Here is a 19,660-nt window from a genome sequence, read left to right as displayed (position 1 = left end):
AGGTCCCTGTATACTAGGATTAAAAGAACTGGGAACGCTAAAGAGTAGGGGATTACCCTCAGTGTTTCTGGTCCACATAGCAAGCACCCTTGTTTACAGGTTTCCTCGGGCTTGCAGGCACGTTCACGTATGCGGCATCCTTTGTTTTATTACCAGAACTATATAATAACAATAACAACCCCACTCTCACATAATCGTGTGCCATATCAACGCCTTCTCCATTCAAATTACAAGCTGACAACAGAGTGTAAAAAAAAACCATATACCTCACAGACCTTCGTCATCATCGAGACCTCAGTGGCCAGCAAATTGTCTTAATAAGCCTCCAAAATCTCCAGGAAGACTATCAGTTACCACGGCCATGAGGTAATGGGGTTGGATCATATAGATGGGGAGGTCGGCTTCTGTGATTCTCGGCTCGTGTCGTTGGCAACCTCCAGGTGGTTGACTTTGATAACACTGCGAGGTGTATATTGACAATCTGTTTGACCGTGACAGTCTATCCATTTGAGGGTCAGTCTGTTTCTCTCCTTAAAATCTGTAAAGTGTCAAGTATTTTGTTCGGAGGATTCAGCTGGGAACTGCGTTGAAAGAGAAGACGAAGAAAATCATCAATGATTCCCGGCCAGTTGGAGATGACCTGTTGGGATTAAATAGTGGTGAGGCATTGTGCTGGAGAAAGGCATTTCTTGTATGAAGTATTGTTCCCTGGTATTTTATATTTGCACTCTAAGGAATCTCTTGAATAAATAACGCTCAGTGATTGATAAGAAACACCACTGCTTTATAAATGCATGCTCATTTCAAGAGAATCGAGTGTCTGTCTGAACAATATTTCATGTGATTTTGCTTTTTGTAAATGTCATGTTCTTTGTGTCCAAATCAGATTGGGGATGAGTTTGTGGAAATGGAATTAGAAGGGCTATATTGCTGTATTGCCGTTGGGCGTAAATAAATGCTTTATAAAGCTATTATGCACTAAAGGATTTAAACATGAGCCAGTGTTATAGACCTTCAATTGACTGTTACTTTTTCAAAGGCAGTTTTGAATTAAAGGGCAGCTGTGTTATGGAAAAATGAAACTCTACCAAAGTTTTCAATTGCCACGGGTATGACAACCGAGAAATGGCGGCAAAAGATGCCTTGTAGATATCTTATTATTTCTTTTGGGGAGAGTATTACATGGCAAAGAAAACAGCCTGCAGTCGATTTCACGAAATGCTAGGTTTAGCATCATATCTCAAGTAGGACGAGTAACTCGTCCTAACTTAGTATGGGTTCAATATATCTTCCCAACGTCTTTGGATATACGGAACTTAACCTGCCCATAGTTCTAAGACTAATCCTAAGTTTAGGAGGAGTTTGGTGAAATCGACGGCTTAAAATCTGCTTGAACGTATGTGAACAACAAATTTACACAAGTATTTTTGACAACACAACATCGAGAGAAACAATTTGTTTGACCTAATTCAAAGAGTGAATACTGTTTTATTATTTTTCAAACAATATAGGCCTACTTATTTTTATTTTTTCTTGAATTTTTCACATACCAGTATACTTCATTGCCAAGTTTTGTTTTAATGCCTTTTCTGGGCATCCTAATAGTGTATTTCTAGAATAAATGTTTGAGTGAGGTCGTTCAATTAATTGTTATTGCTTATTGATAGACCAAAAAGCATTTTGGGAAATGCTCATTGTTATTGCAGCCTTTTACATAAAATTGCCAATGCTTTTTGTTTGTTTTCATCTTAACTGTTTTAACATTTTGTTTCTAGAAATTATACCTTTTGGACGAGGCCATCCAATTATTTGTTATTGCTTTTGCTACATTGTGACTGTTCTTCTTTATGGACATTTTCGCAAATATTCATTGCACAACGGCGAACTGTTGAATGAGATGCATGCTGGTCTAGCTAGTGATCAAATTCGAGCGCTAGCTATACCAGCATGCACCTCATTCAATGCCTACAGCGCACGTAACGAGTTTTTGCGATAAGGTCTATGGCCCTTTTCAAAACTTTGAATTCGGGTTCAGGCTCTGTTTTCTGGTCTTAAGGCCTGAGCATAACGTATACGTAAAGCACGCGCAGTTATCAAAACATCCACAGGCTAGCCTGGGGCCAAATTCATAGAGCTGCTTAAGCAAAAAAAATGCTTAAGCACGAAAATAGCTCGCTTATTTTCCACATGTTACTGGCCAAAGTTTCATGCAACATACTTTGCTTGTGACTGGTATTTAGCTGTTGTTTACTTAGCATACCAATTGAGTGGAGTCTTGGCCAGTAATCTGATTTTACTAAGCAATGATTTTTTTGCTTAAGCAAAATAATGTGCTTAAGCAGCTCTATGAAATTGAGCCCAGAGCCTAATCTGGAGCTGAAGCCATGGTTTCGAAAAGGGCCTACGGAACGATTGAACAATCTGAGGGTGAATGAACCAGCGAGTGTTGTCACGTGTGCGCTTGTGGACTCTCGTGGATCCTCCATGGTAATGGTTTGACAAATCAAGTTACGCTCGTCTCAGTGTTTCTTGTATGATTGCTATTGAAGTGGAATCAATTGTCCTTCTCTTCATTACTTAAGACACCTTTGCTTCTGGCTTGACATTCACCCGCACAAATCAATTGTTTCGGCCACTCCGGCACTCTCTCACAAGACGGGATTTCGTCAATAGAATTAAATGTTTTTGTGTATAATATTCCCAGCCAGGCGAGCACAGTTACACCTTTAAGATGAGTCACGTTTCCTAAACAACGGTAATCCGTTATTGCAGTTGTTTCCGTTGCGTCCAAACAGCTTTTCATCTTTTTTTAATGAAGGTGTGCTATTCTTGACTTTTTGTAAATTATTACATATTTATATGTTTTCAGGATATACTTTTTTCTTTCTTGTTACATCTCGCCGGGGCTGATGTCTTAAAAACCATTCTCCTAACACCGACCTTGGGGTGTTGTTGCACCTGCTACTAGTACTACTACACTGTCCTTTCGACAAAAGCGACTTATAAATTATGAATTTTAATCGCTGATACGGATGATTGTTTCCACACTGTTCATTTCAGACTTGTGAGGACCCCATCTGTTATGTCACCATATAGCTTTGACTTTCTGTTTGGAGTTTGTGAGATTTGTGTGTAATGGCAGTGTCAGGGACTACTCTAACAACTTTAGGTGTTATGGCAACTGCGTGAGGTTTTTCTCTGAGGCTGGAAACAATTGTTCCCGCCCTTTTTAGGAAAAGCCGGATAATGGAAATATACATACAGCTATACGTATAGTTTTTGTTTTACTTTATGTCATCTTTCCAAAAGGAGGTAAATATATAGGTTTCTACTTTTTTGTCAATTTGTTCATTATGAAATCACCAAACCATGGTTGGGTGCCTTTTATACATTTATAAACTGAACACTTACTTTTCTTATTAATTTCCCTTTTTGTGGTATAACTTATAGGCCTTCCCCGGAGGAGAACACATTGTGACTCCCATGAGTATTAGCTAAGTAATCCGGCCACAAACATGCTCTGTCTGATATAAGTTTGCTTTCATATGTTACTTTCCTACTATTCTGATTCACTGGAAAACAAATGTCACTTGACTGTTCCTACTTGTTTTCAAGGGGCCAAGATTCATGCTTGATTCATGTTTACCTGGTGTTGTGCAACAGTTTAACTGTTTATGCATTGGACTTGTACTATGGGGATGGAGTTATATTTTATGGTCGGGTTTTGGCTGGTGACGTTTCACTGTCAATGTATTCTAAAATTGACCTTCAATCTTCTAAGTAATTTTAATTATGATGAGATTTTAAAGAATTTTTAATGAAATTTTTATATATATTTTTTTATTGTTGTATATTTTATGTGTAATTACTTTTACATTTTAATTTATCATGGTACGTGGTTTGATTGTTCCTGTCCAATACCTGTTGCGCCCTGTAGGTTTTTATCGTCGGGATTGCCTTTAGATGTTTGTTTGGTTTTTTGTTGGTGTTTTTTATCCTCAGGCTTGTTTCATGTAGTATATATTTTACATTCTCTGTTTATAGGCCTAGGCATAAATGTGTTTGTGCTGCCTGGAAGTACACAAACAAATTTATTGATGTAAAACAATTTAGTAAACAATATATTTACTCTGTGGTAACCAATGGATACAGGTATACGTGTGTACATGACAACATTATGACGCCTAAAACAAAAGCTGCTCAGCTTAACCTAAAGGCAACTGTTGGGTTGAAATGTATTTATAAATCAGCTCTAAGATGTTTGGCCTATCCACATCCCAACAAGATGGACAGGTATAAATAGAACAATCTACTCACAGATGCACTTATTTGATTTTCAATCAACAGCCATGGTCTCCCACTCATTCTATTATCTCAATGAGCAACATTAGGGGATTTACACAACAATACAGTGGTGACATTAATTGAGCCATTTGTGATCCCTCTAATTATCATCTTAGGCAGGCTGGAGTATTGATTTATTTATTCCTATCCCTTCGTTTCTGATTTCCTCATTGGAATTCCTCCTTGTAATGTACTTCTTGGCAGGCATTTCGAAACAAGCCGAAAGGCTTCTGTAAATGTCCCCGTGTTGGTTTCTTCCGTTTCCATTACATTGTGGTTTGTTTTTTATTTTATTTTCATTTATTATTTTCTTTATCTGTTCTTGACTGTCTTTCACTTAAAGGCAGTGGACACTGTTGGCAATTACTCAATTTAATTGTCAGCATAAAAACCTACTTGGTAACACGCAAGGGAGAGTTGTTGATAGTATAAATAATTATGAGTAACGCTCTGAAGTAACGTAGTCTTCGAAAAAGGAGGAATCTTCCAATAAAATATTAGAATTTGATTTTAGGCCTCAGAATTAGATGTAAGGCCCCAAAATCTAGCACAAGAAAGCACACAGCATTGTTTGAATCCATTATTATCTTGCAACTTCGACCGACACTACTCGGAAGTCATCGAACAATCCTAAGAGGAACTGTACTTGAAGGAAGATAGATAGATATTTCATATGGTGAGAAGTCTGGTCTTTGACAATACCAAAGGTGTACAGTGTGTTTCATAAATAATTGTACTTAACTTGTCTAATATTCTCCCTTTTTGACCATTATGGGGAAAAAAATGATTGAATTGAATTGCAACTGAATGTGTTTTTGATATGCAGGATATTGATGAGGTAACTGTGAACTATCCATCCATGCTGGAATTACTGCACGACCTTAAGGGCATGGGGGAGAACAACGCATCGTGGACACGCAAGAGCTTACTACGACGGGACACCCTCACTGCAGCTGCAGCCATTTACAAAGGTGATGTCATTTTCTCTCCTTGAGGGGGGCCCCGCAACGATAACTCAAAATTTGTCTGCGATAAGGGGGGGGGGGGGGGAGGGGAGAGAAGTTTGTGGGGGTTATATATTCTAGAGCTGATGGGCATTGTAGAATCCATCAGGATGGGTTGTCACCTCGAGAACAGACTCCATCCAGCCGTGTTTCCTCTGAATCTAGCTGGCTTCACAGTGGCTGGAATGTGCGATAGGTGTACAGAGGAGTTCACTGACATAGCAGGCTTGTTTTCTTCTATTAAGGAGTTGTCAGTTCAGATGTATTCTGATGGTGTACGATATTGTGTACCCATCTCAATTGATGAAATGAATGTTCTAGAGTAATTGGGGTGAGGTGTTAAATTTGCATCGGGGATGTGGTGTGGAAGTTTGTCTCGAACAATCTTAGAATTTACTTTTTAAAAAGACAGCACTTGTAAACAATCTTTTAACTAAACGTGTGACAATCTTCATGAATATATATTTGGTTTGCGGTAACACCATGTTTGTATCTACTTGCCATGTAGAGTTTGTTAGAACTGTCTTGCTTTATTCTACTACGGCGGAGTAGATTGTTGGGTGTTTGGGAGACTTCTCAGTTCTGAAAAGAACCGTCCTGCTTTTTAACTATTACCCGGGCGGATGGTATATAAAATAGGTTGGGACTACTACTAAGCTTATAGGGTCGTAATTAACTGTACTACCGCGGAGTCAGTTCTTAAATTGGTTTCAACATTTCGACTAGCTTGCTCTAGTCATCGTCAAGAGACTTCATGAATTTTCAATTTTCAATCCGATTTGCAATCAGGACACTCTAATCAGTACAATCTTTTGAAATGGTTGCTCTATTAAAATCGTTGCGGTCCCATCTGCTAAAAAAATTTTAAAAGATTTTTAACTGCCTCAGCTACCGGACAAGCTCGGCAGTCTAGTAGTGATAAGACAAACACAACAATATTCATAGGCCGGCTTATAACACTTAAAATTTAGCGAGATATAATGTCGGGCAAGTCGACCATTCAAATTTCAGAAGGTCGTTTTGTTCTTAAATTTGGATGGCACTCCTGGGGCTCCGTAGAATTCACGACCTTTCTTGCATTACACTGTTAATTAAGCGGAAACTTATGCAAGTGCCAACTGCCCTTTAAAGTGGTTATCTTGAAGAGTCCTTATCGTGGTGATTTTATGACAGGCTTAACTATAAATAGTTTTAATAATTGACCACAGTCATTCAAGAATTTCACCTTTTTAAAACCTGATTCTGCAGATGATCTTATCGTGATTTTCCTAGGAGTCAGCTTAAAGTTTTGGATTATTTTTCAAATACAAGATCTGCAACACGTGTTTTATTTCCTCATCTCTCTTTTGTATGACGGTGGCTATACACCTAGGATGTGTGCAATTACAGCGTGCACTCATTTGGTGTTACTGTTCGTGTCTACATGTGTTAGGCATTGTTAATGATGTATCTCTAGTAGTCTGAACTCATTCAGATCATATATATTTTTCACCTTTAAATAATGACGGATATGAAAGAGCGCTCTATAATAGTTATCATGGAGACGTTTTCTTGGTGCGATTTGCCAGTTCGGGAGCTTGGATTCAATAAATTGAAGTATGTTTGAGGTTTGTGTTACCCTATCCCGAAGTCAATGTAATTGGAAGTAAACCGAAGTAAACCCCCACATTGGTCATGTTTCCCCATCGTGGAAAAAGCTTGGCAGTTTGAGGGGTTGCAATGACGAATTGGTTACTCGAACACTGAATCTAAATTAGGTCTAATGCCAAAACAGGCTAGACTGTTGTCAAGGTGTCAAGGGGACGTGTGTCACACTGAGGTATCACGTTGGTCGATCTATGGTTTGTACATTTGCAATTATTGCATCGGCTCAAGTTTAATGTTCTTGAAACTTTGTCCTTACCTCAATGTTATGTTTTGTCTGTTGTTAGTTTGGGCTGTTGCATGAACACAAATTATTGATTGGAGATTACACTTACAGTAAAAGGAAGTAGTATACCATCTGAAACAAGTGATCGAATTGGCCGTTTACACAAACCCTGAAAGTCAAATGCACATTGGTAATGTTTTTTTTTCCAGCCACAAGTTGCATACGGGTTAAACTCACATTATTCTGGTGATTTGCATTTATTGTGTTGAAAATTATTGGTCAAAGATGCCAAGATGCCCCTGTGGCTTATGATGGGCATACAGTGTATGAACAAGCGTCTACCCAGTTCTTATAGAGTCACATATCAGTCTCTAAGATTCCTCCATGGGAATTGTTGCACTTTTTATGCTAAAGTACCGTACTTGAAATGAAAATGACTAATTCACCACAAAATGCAGAGCCTCCATTCTCGAGTGAAGTGTCAACTCTACTCCTCATCACTGGCATGCATCCAAGTTCGTACGCAACCAACTTTGACCAGAGTTGTGATTCATGTTTAATGAGGCATCAATGTTGTTACCCACGCTTGAATCATTTATACGATAGACGGTTCAGTTTCCAAGTTTGTCATCCATTTCAATATCGCTGAGTCAGTGGACTTGTACTGTACGGCCATCAGGTGTGAACATGTCCTAGAAATCGTACATAGGGGAGAAACAACTTGAGCAGTTATGGAATTTGATCTAAACCATCGACATGGTTCAGCCATCTTGATTTTTTCCCATTGATGTCAATGTAACCAAACCGAGTCTAGAAGAACAAATTAGTCTGGTTCCGTTTTGCAAAATGGGTATTAGCATTCGTTATTGTTATTCGATACGAGGAACACAACCAAGATGAATACAGCATGATAAAGGTATTTTGCTCATTATCAACACTTTTACCACTATCCCAGCAACTCTACACTGTATCTACGTAACGGAGAAGAGCTTAATCTAAAGCTGCCCAAACACTTGTTTCCATTTACGCTTTCAACACTTGAGGGGGAAATTTTCCCCGTCATCACGCTTGCAGATGTGTGAGATAACTTTATCGTATCTCCTGTTTTTGCGAGGCTGGAAAAAAGGCAAAAGAAAAAAGAGGGGCTTTTATAAATCACCCGTTCCAGGAATGATAGTTTGGCAATTTCGGCAGGAAAAAATCTCTGGTATCCAGGAAGATACCTGTATGGTTACGAGATGTATCTCGCTTCCGCATCCGTTTCAACAACCTTCTGCCCTGTTGATCTTGAAGGATAATGGATGGAGCGTATACTTTCTAGCCAGACAACCTGTCCCATCTGATGAGCAACTGTGTGGACATTTGGACCCTCACACTCATCACCAAAACATCATTTATTCTCCCGGCCCTGGCATGTTTCCCCGGCCTGAAATGCTTGCTTAATGAAGAACGCTGGGCTGGTCTAATTACTCTGTCAGACACGGTTTAAACTCCATTTTGTTTGTCCTCAAGCTGACGACATCTTGTAATTACGGGTACTTTAAGTAAATCATCTCATTAGACATTCTACAAGGACGATTTATTAAATCTGTGGATAGAGGGTTGGCTTTTTTATGACCAGTGGCCTTAATATCTGTCGGCCTAAGTTGTTATAAAGTGGGAAATGGATACAGTGTGAAAGAAAGTCCGTGTGTATAGGGCAACGTTAAGATATTGTGTTACGCACATTATTCATTCATGCTCTGCTTGCAGTGTGATTCACAGCATATAAACTGCCTCTTTCTCTATAAAATATCTTGTAAGTGACATTACCATCGGTTATATTGCTTCAAACAACAACATTCTCAGAAAAAGAAAAGTAAAATTGAACAGGCATTTAATACTAAAGTCGGGTATTGCATCAGTTTAAAGGTCATGACACGAAGTAGGCCTACAGCTGTTTGGATGAAGTAATCAATAAATTGTCAAAATGGGAGACTAACTCTTTCCTTACGATTCACAGCATGAAATCTACCTCTTTTCTCAAAAATATCTTGTGAAGGACAATAACATCGGTATTTATCTATAGGCCTATTGTTTCAACAGTCTCAGACAAAGGTCAGGAAAATACAAAAGGCGTACCATCGACCATAATACTGAAGTCTTGGATTGCAGTGGTTAAAATGTCATGGTTTTGGGTCAAAATGGGGGGGGGGGACAAGTAAACACTTTCCTTATTCTTGATTCTTGACATACAAGATTAAGAGTCTATGGCCTTTCTCGAAATTGCGGCTTGGGCTCCAGATTCGGCTTAGGCTAGCTCGACCCCGTGACAATTACGCGTGCTTTGCGTACGAGCTCAGGGCTCCAGACGAGAGAACGGAGGCTGAAACAGCACCCAAAGCCCAAGCCGTGGTTTGGAAGAGGCCGTTGTAGGGTTGTGGTTATAAGCTCTCGATCAGTCATGTCATCAACATAGATTCAGTTACATTACACACATTGTAATGGATAATGCTTACTGTCATGAGTTGTTTCTTTTTACCTGTTTCTATCAGATAGTGATTTATTGGTATTGCCATTAGCAACCGAAGATGTTACCATAAAGTGTTTTGGGAGACAACGCAATGTTAATGCAATCGTAAATTAGCCTTTAGGGAGGGAAAGACATTTTTTCTGCCATGGCCAGTGTACATCTTCGTTGTGTAACATTGTGTGTATACATTCCAAACTCCAAATCGATGCTCTCTGAGTGATAAAGAACGTGGCTTTACGTAATGCTCTTGCAATGTACAAAATGGTTTATGGTGCGGAATTTAGTGGAAAAACAGAAGATATTTGAACACATTTTGTTTATAGACGATGTGACCTGTGACATTACAGGTTTACAAAAGAGCCACAGAACCTAGATTTCCTGCAGGCACGATTTGTACACAGCTTTATAGAAGAAAACATAAAATATCATATTTTATTTAGATTGCACTGTCCAATTCCTATCAATTTTTGATATGATGAAAGGGAGCACATCTCAAAACTTGTCAAGCTTTTAATTCCATAATCGTTGGATTTATGTGGAAATTATGACACAAAATGTTAACTTTCCCATAGGACCTGTGCAGTATCTTGCCTGCCAGAATACCCAAAGAATGTACAAGGTCACACTTATTGTATAAACAAAGTTCACATGGTCTACACATTCACCAATTTTGAGCTTGCTTGTCATTCATTTTGAAAAGTCTACGTGCATTTCTGCATGGAGGCTGGTAGCATGAATTTATTCATCGCATGAGTATAATCCGCATCTCTCAACGAGAGTTCCTATCAATATATCTTGTTAGGTTTTGTTTGAAGCTTTGCATGGTGTGGATAAATAGAAAGAAAACAGTATAAAACAGTTAGCTTGCGGGTACAACCATGTGTAAATCTCTTGAGTGTGAATGTTGGCTCTGAGAAGGTTTCGAACAGCCTCTGCTCGTCTGCTTTCTGCTGAAGACGAGCAGTACATACTGTTTGAAACGTCGATACCACACCGACTCTTCTCAGAGCCAACACTCACACAACAAAAACTTGGGTGTTTGATTGATTCTTCCTGGTATATTTTATGTGACAACACCAACATGGTGTTTTTTATCACCATTACTATATCGTTGGTAAAACTAACACCGTGTCGGTGTTGTCACATATAGATATCAATTTAGAGATGCTATGTCAGTTTTTTGGCCCCAAACATTAAAAAATAGATTTTTTTTGAGAGAATGGTATTTCAAAGAGTATCACCCACTCTAACGAAAAATAGTTTAACTTGAACTTTTAATGGTCAGGAACCATGACAACAATTTAACATGTTTCTTATAAAACACTTAAGAATTGGTCATGTGATATATTGTCGGGATCCTGAGCAATGGCTCAAATGAAAGCTTGTAACTTTCTCGACCCCAATCAAAATACCTATTGAATTTTAAAATGTTTGTGTCAAATCGGCAAAAAATCTGACATAGCATCTTTAACACCCCAGTTTTTGCAGTGCAAGGTTGTACCCGCAAGTTTACTATTTATTTATAGTTTCTTCCTACGTATCTTATAATTGGAGTGCTCTCACAGCTAAAATGAAGGGATTGCTTGACTGTGTGATTAATGTTAATCAACAGGTGGTATGGCATATTTTCAGATTTGTTGCGTTTTGAGATGCACGTTTTTGGTGTAATGTCCCGGATATTATAAAACACAATACAGTGCCATAGATAGAAAGTTGATCAATAAGTCACCATGATAAGTCTGGTTAACAGGTTTAAGCTGCCTGCATCATTTACAACTAATCATTTCCAGACACCAACATTAATTTAGACGGTTTCCTCTTTCACCTCCGATCAGCTGCCTGAGACGACCTAGCGTAGGGTGGAGAGGTAATCTCACACAAAGAGAACCAATTTAGCACATTTATATGGGGAAGACCTTGGCTATAGAGTAGTGAAGGGAAGTGAAGTGCAGTGTTAATGAGACAGGAGCAAATATTGGCTTCTTCGATGGCGTTGTAATCACTTCAAGTGTAGATGCGTGATTGGTTTGGTTACAGTGGAGACTGCACTAGGAGGGAGCCGTGCTGGCTTCCAACATATCCGTGTTGATTCGAAGTTGACTTGTTTTCCCCTTCTGACTCTTGTAATTACATCTCAAACATGCATAGTTTGAGTTTTCAACTTTGTGTTTCTTTATCAAACTGACTGAATCGTTTGAGTGACTCATGCAGCATTAGACTTTTAAAGCCATTGGACCCTTTCGGTACAGGAAAAAAAAAAAGTTCACAGATTTACAAATAATTTACAGGGTTTACAGAAGGTAATGGTGAAAGACTTCTCTTGAAATATTAGTCCATGAAATGCTTTACTTTTTGAGAAAACGGTAAAACAATATAAATTCTCGTTAACGAGAATTACGGATTTGTTATAAACACATGTCATGACACGGTGAAACGCGCGAAAACATGAGTGGGTTTTCCCGTTATTTTCTCCCGACTCCGATGTCCGATTGAGCCTAAATTTCCACAGGATTGTTATTTTATATATAAGTTGTGATACACGAAGTGTGGGACTTGGACAATACTGTTTACCGAAAGTGTATAATGGCTTCAAAACAGTGCTTTTAAATTCAAGTTTCCAAGTGTCTCATTGCAGTCTTTCATTGAAAAGTTGTTTTTATGTTAAGAAAGCTATTTTTGATATCCTCATGAAGTTCAGTTATGATACCCTTGTTTGAAATAGATGTTTGTGAGAAGCAAACATCTATAGCTTTACTTTCTAAAGACTATATACCATTGAACGCTTGAAATGGTTGTAAATTGTCTAAACGATCCTCTATCCATGCTCAATCATAGGAACATACACTGTAATGGAGAATGGAATGTGTTGCTAACCTTTAATGCAATCACAGTTGCAACTCGGACCTTTAAGGGAGAAGAAATCCAAAGAAAGAGCTTCTAAGCAGTGTACCTGTGTCTGTTGATTTAAACTCACATAATTTTCACTTTGGATCGGAGAAAAGAAACTGTTCCCCAGGGTTCAGTGTCCGTAGAATATCAATTTGACTCCTAAATGACACTGCTGCCATTCATCGGGTTGCTGTGGGGTGATTCTAAACTAAACCATCAAAGAACGTAAGCGCACGACTCTCTGGCATTACTCCGGGAGAGTGAGAGACAAAATATTTATACCTCCTTTTGTGGAAAAATTCTTCAACGGAGGAGAAACGAAAAAGTCCTCTCGGGCAGCGGGATTTCAAGTGCCTTCAGCAGATCACTTTGTATACCTCACACAACACTTGTTTTCCCAGTTTATAGGCCGGGGAGCGGGAATGTAACTTAACAGCCAAGGCAGCTGCATTTTTGTTTGGAATGTCACGATTACCTCTGCCAGGTTAGGGCACCACAGAGAAAGCTAGTAGTATATCGTATAAATTATCACACACACACACACACATAACAAAAACCAGGTTTTGGTACTCCTGGAGCTATAAGGAAACAATATCAGCATTTAGGACACGTAAATTTCTCTTGGGCTTGACTTCAAATTGTTCAGTCAGTTTAGTGTCACGTTTTTAAAGTCTATGTTTTCTCTTTTCTCTGGTTGTGGTTGCATTAGACATGTATGGAAATGAGGATGGGTCCGTACCGGCGACATTCCAGATACTGTACATGATTGGATGGAAACCAGACGAGTCACAGGTATGTATCCTTTAGCACTAACCCCTCTTAGTATTCTGTATATACACAACTTGGCTGTACTGATTTATGGTCTCACTTTGGGCATTTCTTTTGGTCACTTTCCTTTTTCCTCCTGGAGTCTGGTCAATTTGTTTTTGCGCTTGGTATGTTCAATGTTGATGTGGGTTTTTGTTTTCAATCATGCGGTACATTTGCCTTCTGATGATTCTCTGCTGACACTGTAAATTACCAGATTCCAGTTGTCCATTTAGAAGTTTTGAGAACACAGAGGCGCCATGATGGATGCCATTGCATCCATCAGAAGGGAATTAGAACTTTGTCATGTTGTGGTCATCTTGTTTCTGTCCCGTCCAAGCGTAAAGCAAACAGATAATGGGAGGAAACAAGTAGTCAGATCCCCTTTGTATGCATGGAGAAAAGTGCAGTATTTGTCCCTGTGTAGTCAGGGAAGATTGTATGGCCACACCATGATCAAATCTATAAATCTCCAATCGGCAATGGTATGTTTCTTTCCATTCAACTCAGTGTGTCCAAATTGAGGTTGTATTAGTCTGGTTCCTGGCAGGAAAATAGTCTGGTTCCTGTTCAAATAATCACGTGTAGATCCATTTTGGAAAACAGCCTGGTCCCGGTTTAGGGATACAGTCTGGATACCGTTCCTTAGGGAAACAAAACCTGATTTCTGTAGGGAAAGCAGTCTGGTTCCTCTTTGGAAAGCAGTCTGGTTCCTCTCTGGAAAACAGTCTTGTTCCTGACTGGAAACATTATGGTTCCAAATCAGAGACAACACTCTGGTTCTTGTTCAATGAATTGAAGTTCAACATTAATTTTAATTGTGTGTACGGGACACCTGACGCATGGTAAAGGCATGTTACTCCATTGATTAATGATGTAAGACTGCCGTTCACCCATGGGCGTCAATCAGGGGGGGGGGGAACAGGGGGACATGTCCCCCCCCCCCACCTTTTGGATGGTGGGGGACACAATATCAAATGTCCCCCCCCCCCACCTTTTTGACCACCTTTATCATGAAGCCCAAGTTTTGCACTGTGTAAGACAAAACCCTGTGTCCCTATATGGGCATTAATCCTGTGGGCAAAGGATGACACAATATCCCCTCTCTAAATTGGCCCTAGATTGCATCACAGAGCATCTAAAATGCAAAATTTTCCCGGGCCCTTAATCGGGCCCACACCCCGAGCCGTAAAGGCTTCTCACACGCATGCTCCATCGTTGACAGATTTGCACCTCCCCCTTGAAAGAGTGGAAGGGACGTGTACCCCACCCCACCCCATTTTCGTAGGGTTGGGGACACAGTATCAATGTTCCCCGTGTTGTTTGACCACCTTTATCATGAAAATCGTGTTTTGCACTGTGGAACTGTGGAGCACTGGAACACACATATTCACACAGCTCATTGTTCTGTTTCGTTTGCCATTTGGTCGCTAAATGGCCTAAAGATTGCACCACAGAGCATATAAAAATACAAAATTTTACTAGGCCCTTGAGCGGGCCCGGACCCATGCCGTAAAGGTTTCACACTCACGTATTTTCCCCTAAAACTTGGTTCATAGAGCCGCACTTGAAGAAGCTGTCAAACCAAAAGGTTCTACTGCTGCTCACATTTTACAGATGTTCTGTTCCGTTCTGTGCGCCTTTTATTGGCCTAAGATTGCACCACAGAGCATCTAGAATGCAAAATTTGGTGATGATAGGGATGAAACGCCGTCTGAGCATTAGAATGCAGAAACAACATGGATATAACGAAGCTATAATTGAGTTGCTTTTTAGGTACAATAACCATGATAGCAAGAATAGGTGCATCATAACTTGAAATAGGCATTAAATTCCAACATCTGAGGGGGGGGGGAACATCACCCCTCAGATTCACTAGATTGCACCAGAGAGCATTTACAGGCTAAAAAATATTCCGGGGCCCTACACCGGGCCCCGGACCCCACGCCTTAAATGTTATGTGTCCCCCCCCCCCCCACACTTCAAGACGGATTGACGCCCCTGTGTTCACCTATAGTAGAAGAACATCATTTCCAAACACGTCACCCATCATCTGGCTTTTTGTGTAGATTCTTAGTGTCAAAGAACAGTTAGGAATCCCTTAACTCACCAAGAATTCTACAAGACTTATGGAGAAACTTATTTGTAAAGATCTAGTACATTAGACACCTATAATGGGAAAACTACCTCTGATGGCCCCAAAAGGTGTTGAATGTAAATCGGTATACTAACTTAATAAACCAGGAGTTGTGTGGGTTTTAATGATGTGTTAATATCTGTACACTTCCATTTTATGGAGACGTTGTGCATAATTCATTCAGTCAACTCTTGTAGTATACTGCCACTGTTTTTGTTCATCTCCAGTGGGAAGCTTCAATTGTGATTGTGATGCATTATAGCCTCTCAGTTCTGCTTCAGTGCTTAACCGTTTTAAGATTCATTAAATATTTATTAAAATAATGACTCCATTAATGGTCATTTGCTTTGGGAAACAACTCCATGGGTGTAATTAGTGAGATGGGGCCAATTTACAAAATTAACAAATCCTCACACTTGCACCCCAAGTGTTTTGTTTTCTCTCTGGCTCCAATTATGAATTCTCTCAGTGGTTTGTTATGATTTCTGATACCCTTTTGAGTTTGAAGACAGTTGGGTGTGCATGGGAGCAGATAGTCACCTTGGACTTTCCTCCTCTACGTGGTAAATTGTGATGTAGAGGCCAGCCTATACAATTCTCATTGTTGGAAGCCTTTTGATTTGCATTTTAGGATCACAGACTCATGGGTCATCCATTGTTTTCTCATCAAAATCAATGCAATCAAAGTGAGGCCGTGTCCGAGACGGCGACTTCGGCTACAGCTACGGCTAGATTGAGAGCGTCTGCCTATTCTTCAACACTGACAGACGCGCTGATCTAGCCGTAGCTGTAGCCGAAGTAGCCGTTTCGGACTAGGCCTGAAACTGATTTGAGAAATAGTCTGGCCCCATTTCATAGAATTAGAATCAGTATGCATGATTGTGTGTGTGGATACAGGGGAGGGGGCAGAATTTAAATTTACGCCTTGGGCTCTATTTAGATTAGGACTAATAAAAAATAGCGGCAGTAAATTGAATCATTAAAAATTCAACACCTTGTTATAATTGCAAAATAAAAACTTACAGACTCGGTGGAATCACTGAGCGTGAATAGTCTGACCTTTGAAGAAGGCAAACTATTATGCTTTAGTGTCGCTTGAATTTGTACAAGTTTGAGAAATAGAGACAACTTTTGGTTTTCGTCCTTTGGATGGGCTGTAAAGCCGTTGGTCCCGTGTGTTGTTTAACGCATGGAAAAGAACCCAGTGTATTTATCGAAGACAGAAGGGGTTCTCCCCGGTGTTCCTGATTGGCTGCATATTGCGCCACAGCTCATTACACGGAACTTTAAAGGAATAGGTATCATACTTCAAATCGTAGCTCCACAAACCTTGTAGGACAAATACTTTGCGCTTTGATACAACCCTTAAGGGGTGTGACAAAGCGCTATATTATGAACCATGTTTATTTGAATATGGTGTTGTATACATCTTTTTAGTATGTCGTTTTACATTTCACTACACTTTAAGAATTCTCTGCATTATGTATACATGTTTACTCATTTGATTGAGCAGGGCATCTTTTTTGATGACAGTTTGTATTGTCTCAATAATTAGAATTAAACTCTAAAAAAAAATAACTGGGGCGTCTGTGCTGACCTCTCGAACAGTCTGCATGTCCCACAAACAGTGACATTGTCTTCTTGTTATTTTCTTATTTGAAAATGCCCTTGTTCAATTGGTAATATTATTATTTATTTGTTTACCCATACACCGATGTGTGTTAGCACTGTATACTCAGTACTTTCCCGAGTCCTGTGAAAAAAATATCACGGGCAAGTTACTCGGGTGGGAGTCGAACCCACGACCCTTGCAATTCTAGAGCAGTGTCTTACCAACTAGACCACCGAGATTGCCCTGGTGCAATCATAGCCTGACGCATGGTTAAATACCGCTGTGAGTACTTGCACTTGTACAATGTATTTCTCCTTCGCTTGCTTATGACATTCTCCTACTACAAGAGACGATGAAGGTTAAAGCCTTGAATTAGAGATCCATTCAATTCTTCAAGCCTCTACAAAGCGAAGTGGTAATCCTTGAGTTGTATCAAGGATTGCAGCATTTTCTTTCAAGAACTCCATCAAGATTTTTGCATGTATTATCTGATAATTGTTAAGGAACATTTTTCGGAACATTTTTTCTTCTTCGAGTCTGGATGTGCTCAATATTTCCTTTTCTCTGAGGGCTGTGCCTTTTCTTAGCGGTCCAGACTTATTGTTGATTCGACCTTTGTTTTCAGTCAAGTAAACCGAAGGTTGGGGGTTGATGATTTGATTGCTTGTCTGACACCCTGACCCACTTCTGTCAAAGCTGACACTTATTTAGTCCAACATTGCATGTATGGCGTAATGTACAGGGTAGACATTGGCAGAAATATATTTAGTGTGTTGATTTATATTATAGTCAGATGCGGTATTAAGTTAAAAAGGATGTGACTAACCGATTTTAAACAATCATAACTTCTTATTTGGTTTAATTGTTATCACTGCACAAAATGATTGTTAAATGTTTTCCATTGTGTTAATGACTTTTGTACAAGTTTTGCTTTCAAATTGTATGTGATGTAGCTCTCTGAAAGTGTTTCAACAATGCAAACAAACCAGTAACAAGTGTTTTTTTCAAAAGCCTTAATTGCAACCAATACTCACTTATATTTATTAAAGTCAGTATATTATGGACTATCTTTTTCTTTAATTGACAGCCCAAGCCGGCAAAGAGAGGCTCAGCAACAGCTTCACTTAAAGATCTGGACAAATTGCCGAAAAGAAAATGACCGTCACCCCATTGTGAGTTTGATAATAAGTTACCCATCAGTGAGGAGAGACCGAAGTCATTTTGGAAGTTGAAATACACTGGAGTGTACGGCATTGTGTTGATGGTAATGTGCACCACCCATAAGAGCCAACGGGGCAGGTGATCCAGTCAGCATTTGAAAGCTGTGAAGTTGCTGAACTTTATTTCCTACAAATTTGTTTTCTGAACAAAATTGCTGTGACACTTCTTTTGTGTGTACATTTTAAAGGGGCCTGACAAGGAATCCTCAAAATGGCATCAATTATCTTTGTGTTGGACTCGTTCTAGGCAAGATGCCTATATCCTGGAGAATAGAGCTAAACCCTACTCTTTTTACGTCATCAGAGAGCCTTGAATATTGAAGTCAGTGTTTGAAACGTAAGTAAACTCTTGTACCCCTATTAAGGCTATGAAGATATTTTTTATGAAGTTATTTTTTTTAGCGGCCTATAAAATATGAGATCACGCAGTAAACAGGTTGTTTTGGTTCATCCAAACAGTGTCACTGTATAAAGAAGCCACCTACTCCTTTCGGCTTTGCAAATTAAATCCAACGGTTGATTTCTTTCATGCTGTATAATTACATTTCTTTAATAGGATTAGGCATAAGTGTGTTTTCTTAAAAAAAATACCATGACATCAAAACAGATTGTCGACTTCACATCAGTTCGCGTTTTAGGAGAGGATAATTAACAATCATTGTGTATAAACCAACGAAATTGAATTTCTAATTAAAGAGCTTAAAGACATGGATAAAGCTTAAATTTGGATGTGGACCTACTCACTTATCCAGAAATATTTATTTCAGTGCTGATAATTACAAAGGGCGGGAGTATTGTTAAGGGAGCTGTGTTATTATATTAACCCATAGAAGTTGTAGGCATATCCTTTAATCCTCACGATAGTTAATATTTATTTATCTGAATTGAAGAAGAAGCAAATGATTGAAGGGGATGCTGTCTCGACCTCACCGAATCTGACCTGTTTTTGTGACCAGAATAAAACATCGTCTATGAGAAATCGATTTATATATTTATTTGAGTTTATTTTATTTGTTCATATATCCACCAATTATCCATCGCTTTTTCTGGATCCCTTCCCTTTATCCTTTTCCATAAATGGATATGTATTTTATGTGTTCTTGTTCATGCCTCTGAAGAAGGTCCGGTTTGGATCGAAAGATCAGGCCATCTACCCTATACTCATTTTATATTATTTTATATTTTGTTTGTATTTTGTTATATATCTGCCGCTGAGTGGTCTGTCGGAATCCTTCGTGTGGTTTCTCAATGTTTTTCTGGTGCCG

General features: G+C 39.2%; 1 protein-coding gene across 1 annotated transcript in view; it reads left to right on the top strand.

Annotated features, from left to right (window-relative positions):
• Nucleotides 1–19,378, top strand: part of LOC117300087 (arginine-hydroxylase NDUFAF5, mitochondrial-like) — a 116,998-nt gene extending 97,620 nt beyond the window's left edge. The window contains exons 10-12 of the mRNA XM_033783777.1: nucleotides 5,171–5,315; nucleotides 13,329–13,411; nucleotides 18,263–19,378. Of these exons, the coding sequence (XP_033639668.1) occupies nucleotides 5,171–5,315; nucleotides 13,329–13,411; nucleotides 18,263–18,334 (300 nt within the window). The 3' untranslated portion in view covers nucleotides 18,335–19,378. The remainder of the gene's footprint in view (nucleotides 1–5,170; nucleotides 5,316–13,328; nucleotides 13,412–18,262) is intronic.
• Nucleotides 19,379–19,660: the final 282 nt, after the last annotated feature.

The sequence above is a fragment of the Asterias rubens genome, chromosome 1, assembly GCF_902459465.1.
Source record: "Asterias rubens chromosome 1, eAstRub1.3, whole genome shotgun sequence".
In the NCBI taxonomy this organism is placed as follows: Eukaryota; Metazoa; Echinodermata; class Asteroidea; order Forcipulatida; family Asteriidae; genus Asterias; species Asterias rubens.
Note: the sequence above shows the minus strand (reverse complement) of the source record. Positions and strands in the feature narration are given on the sequence as shown.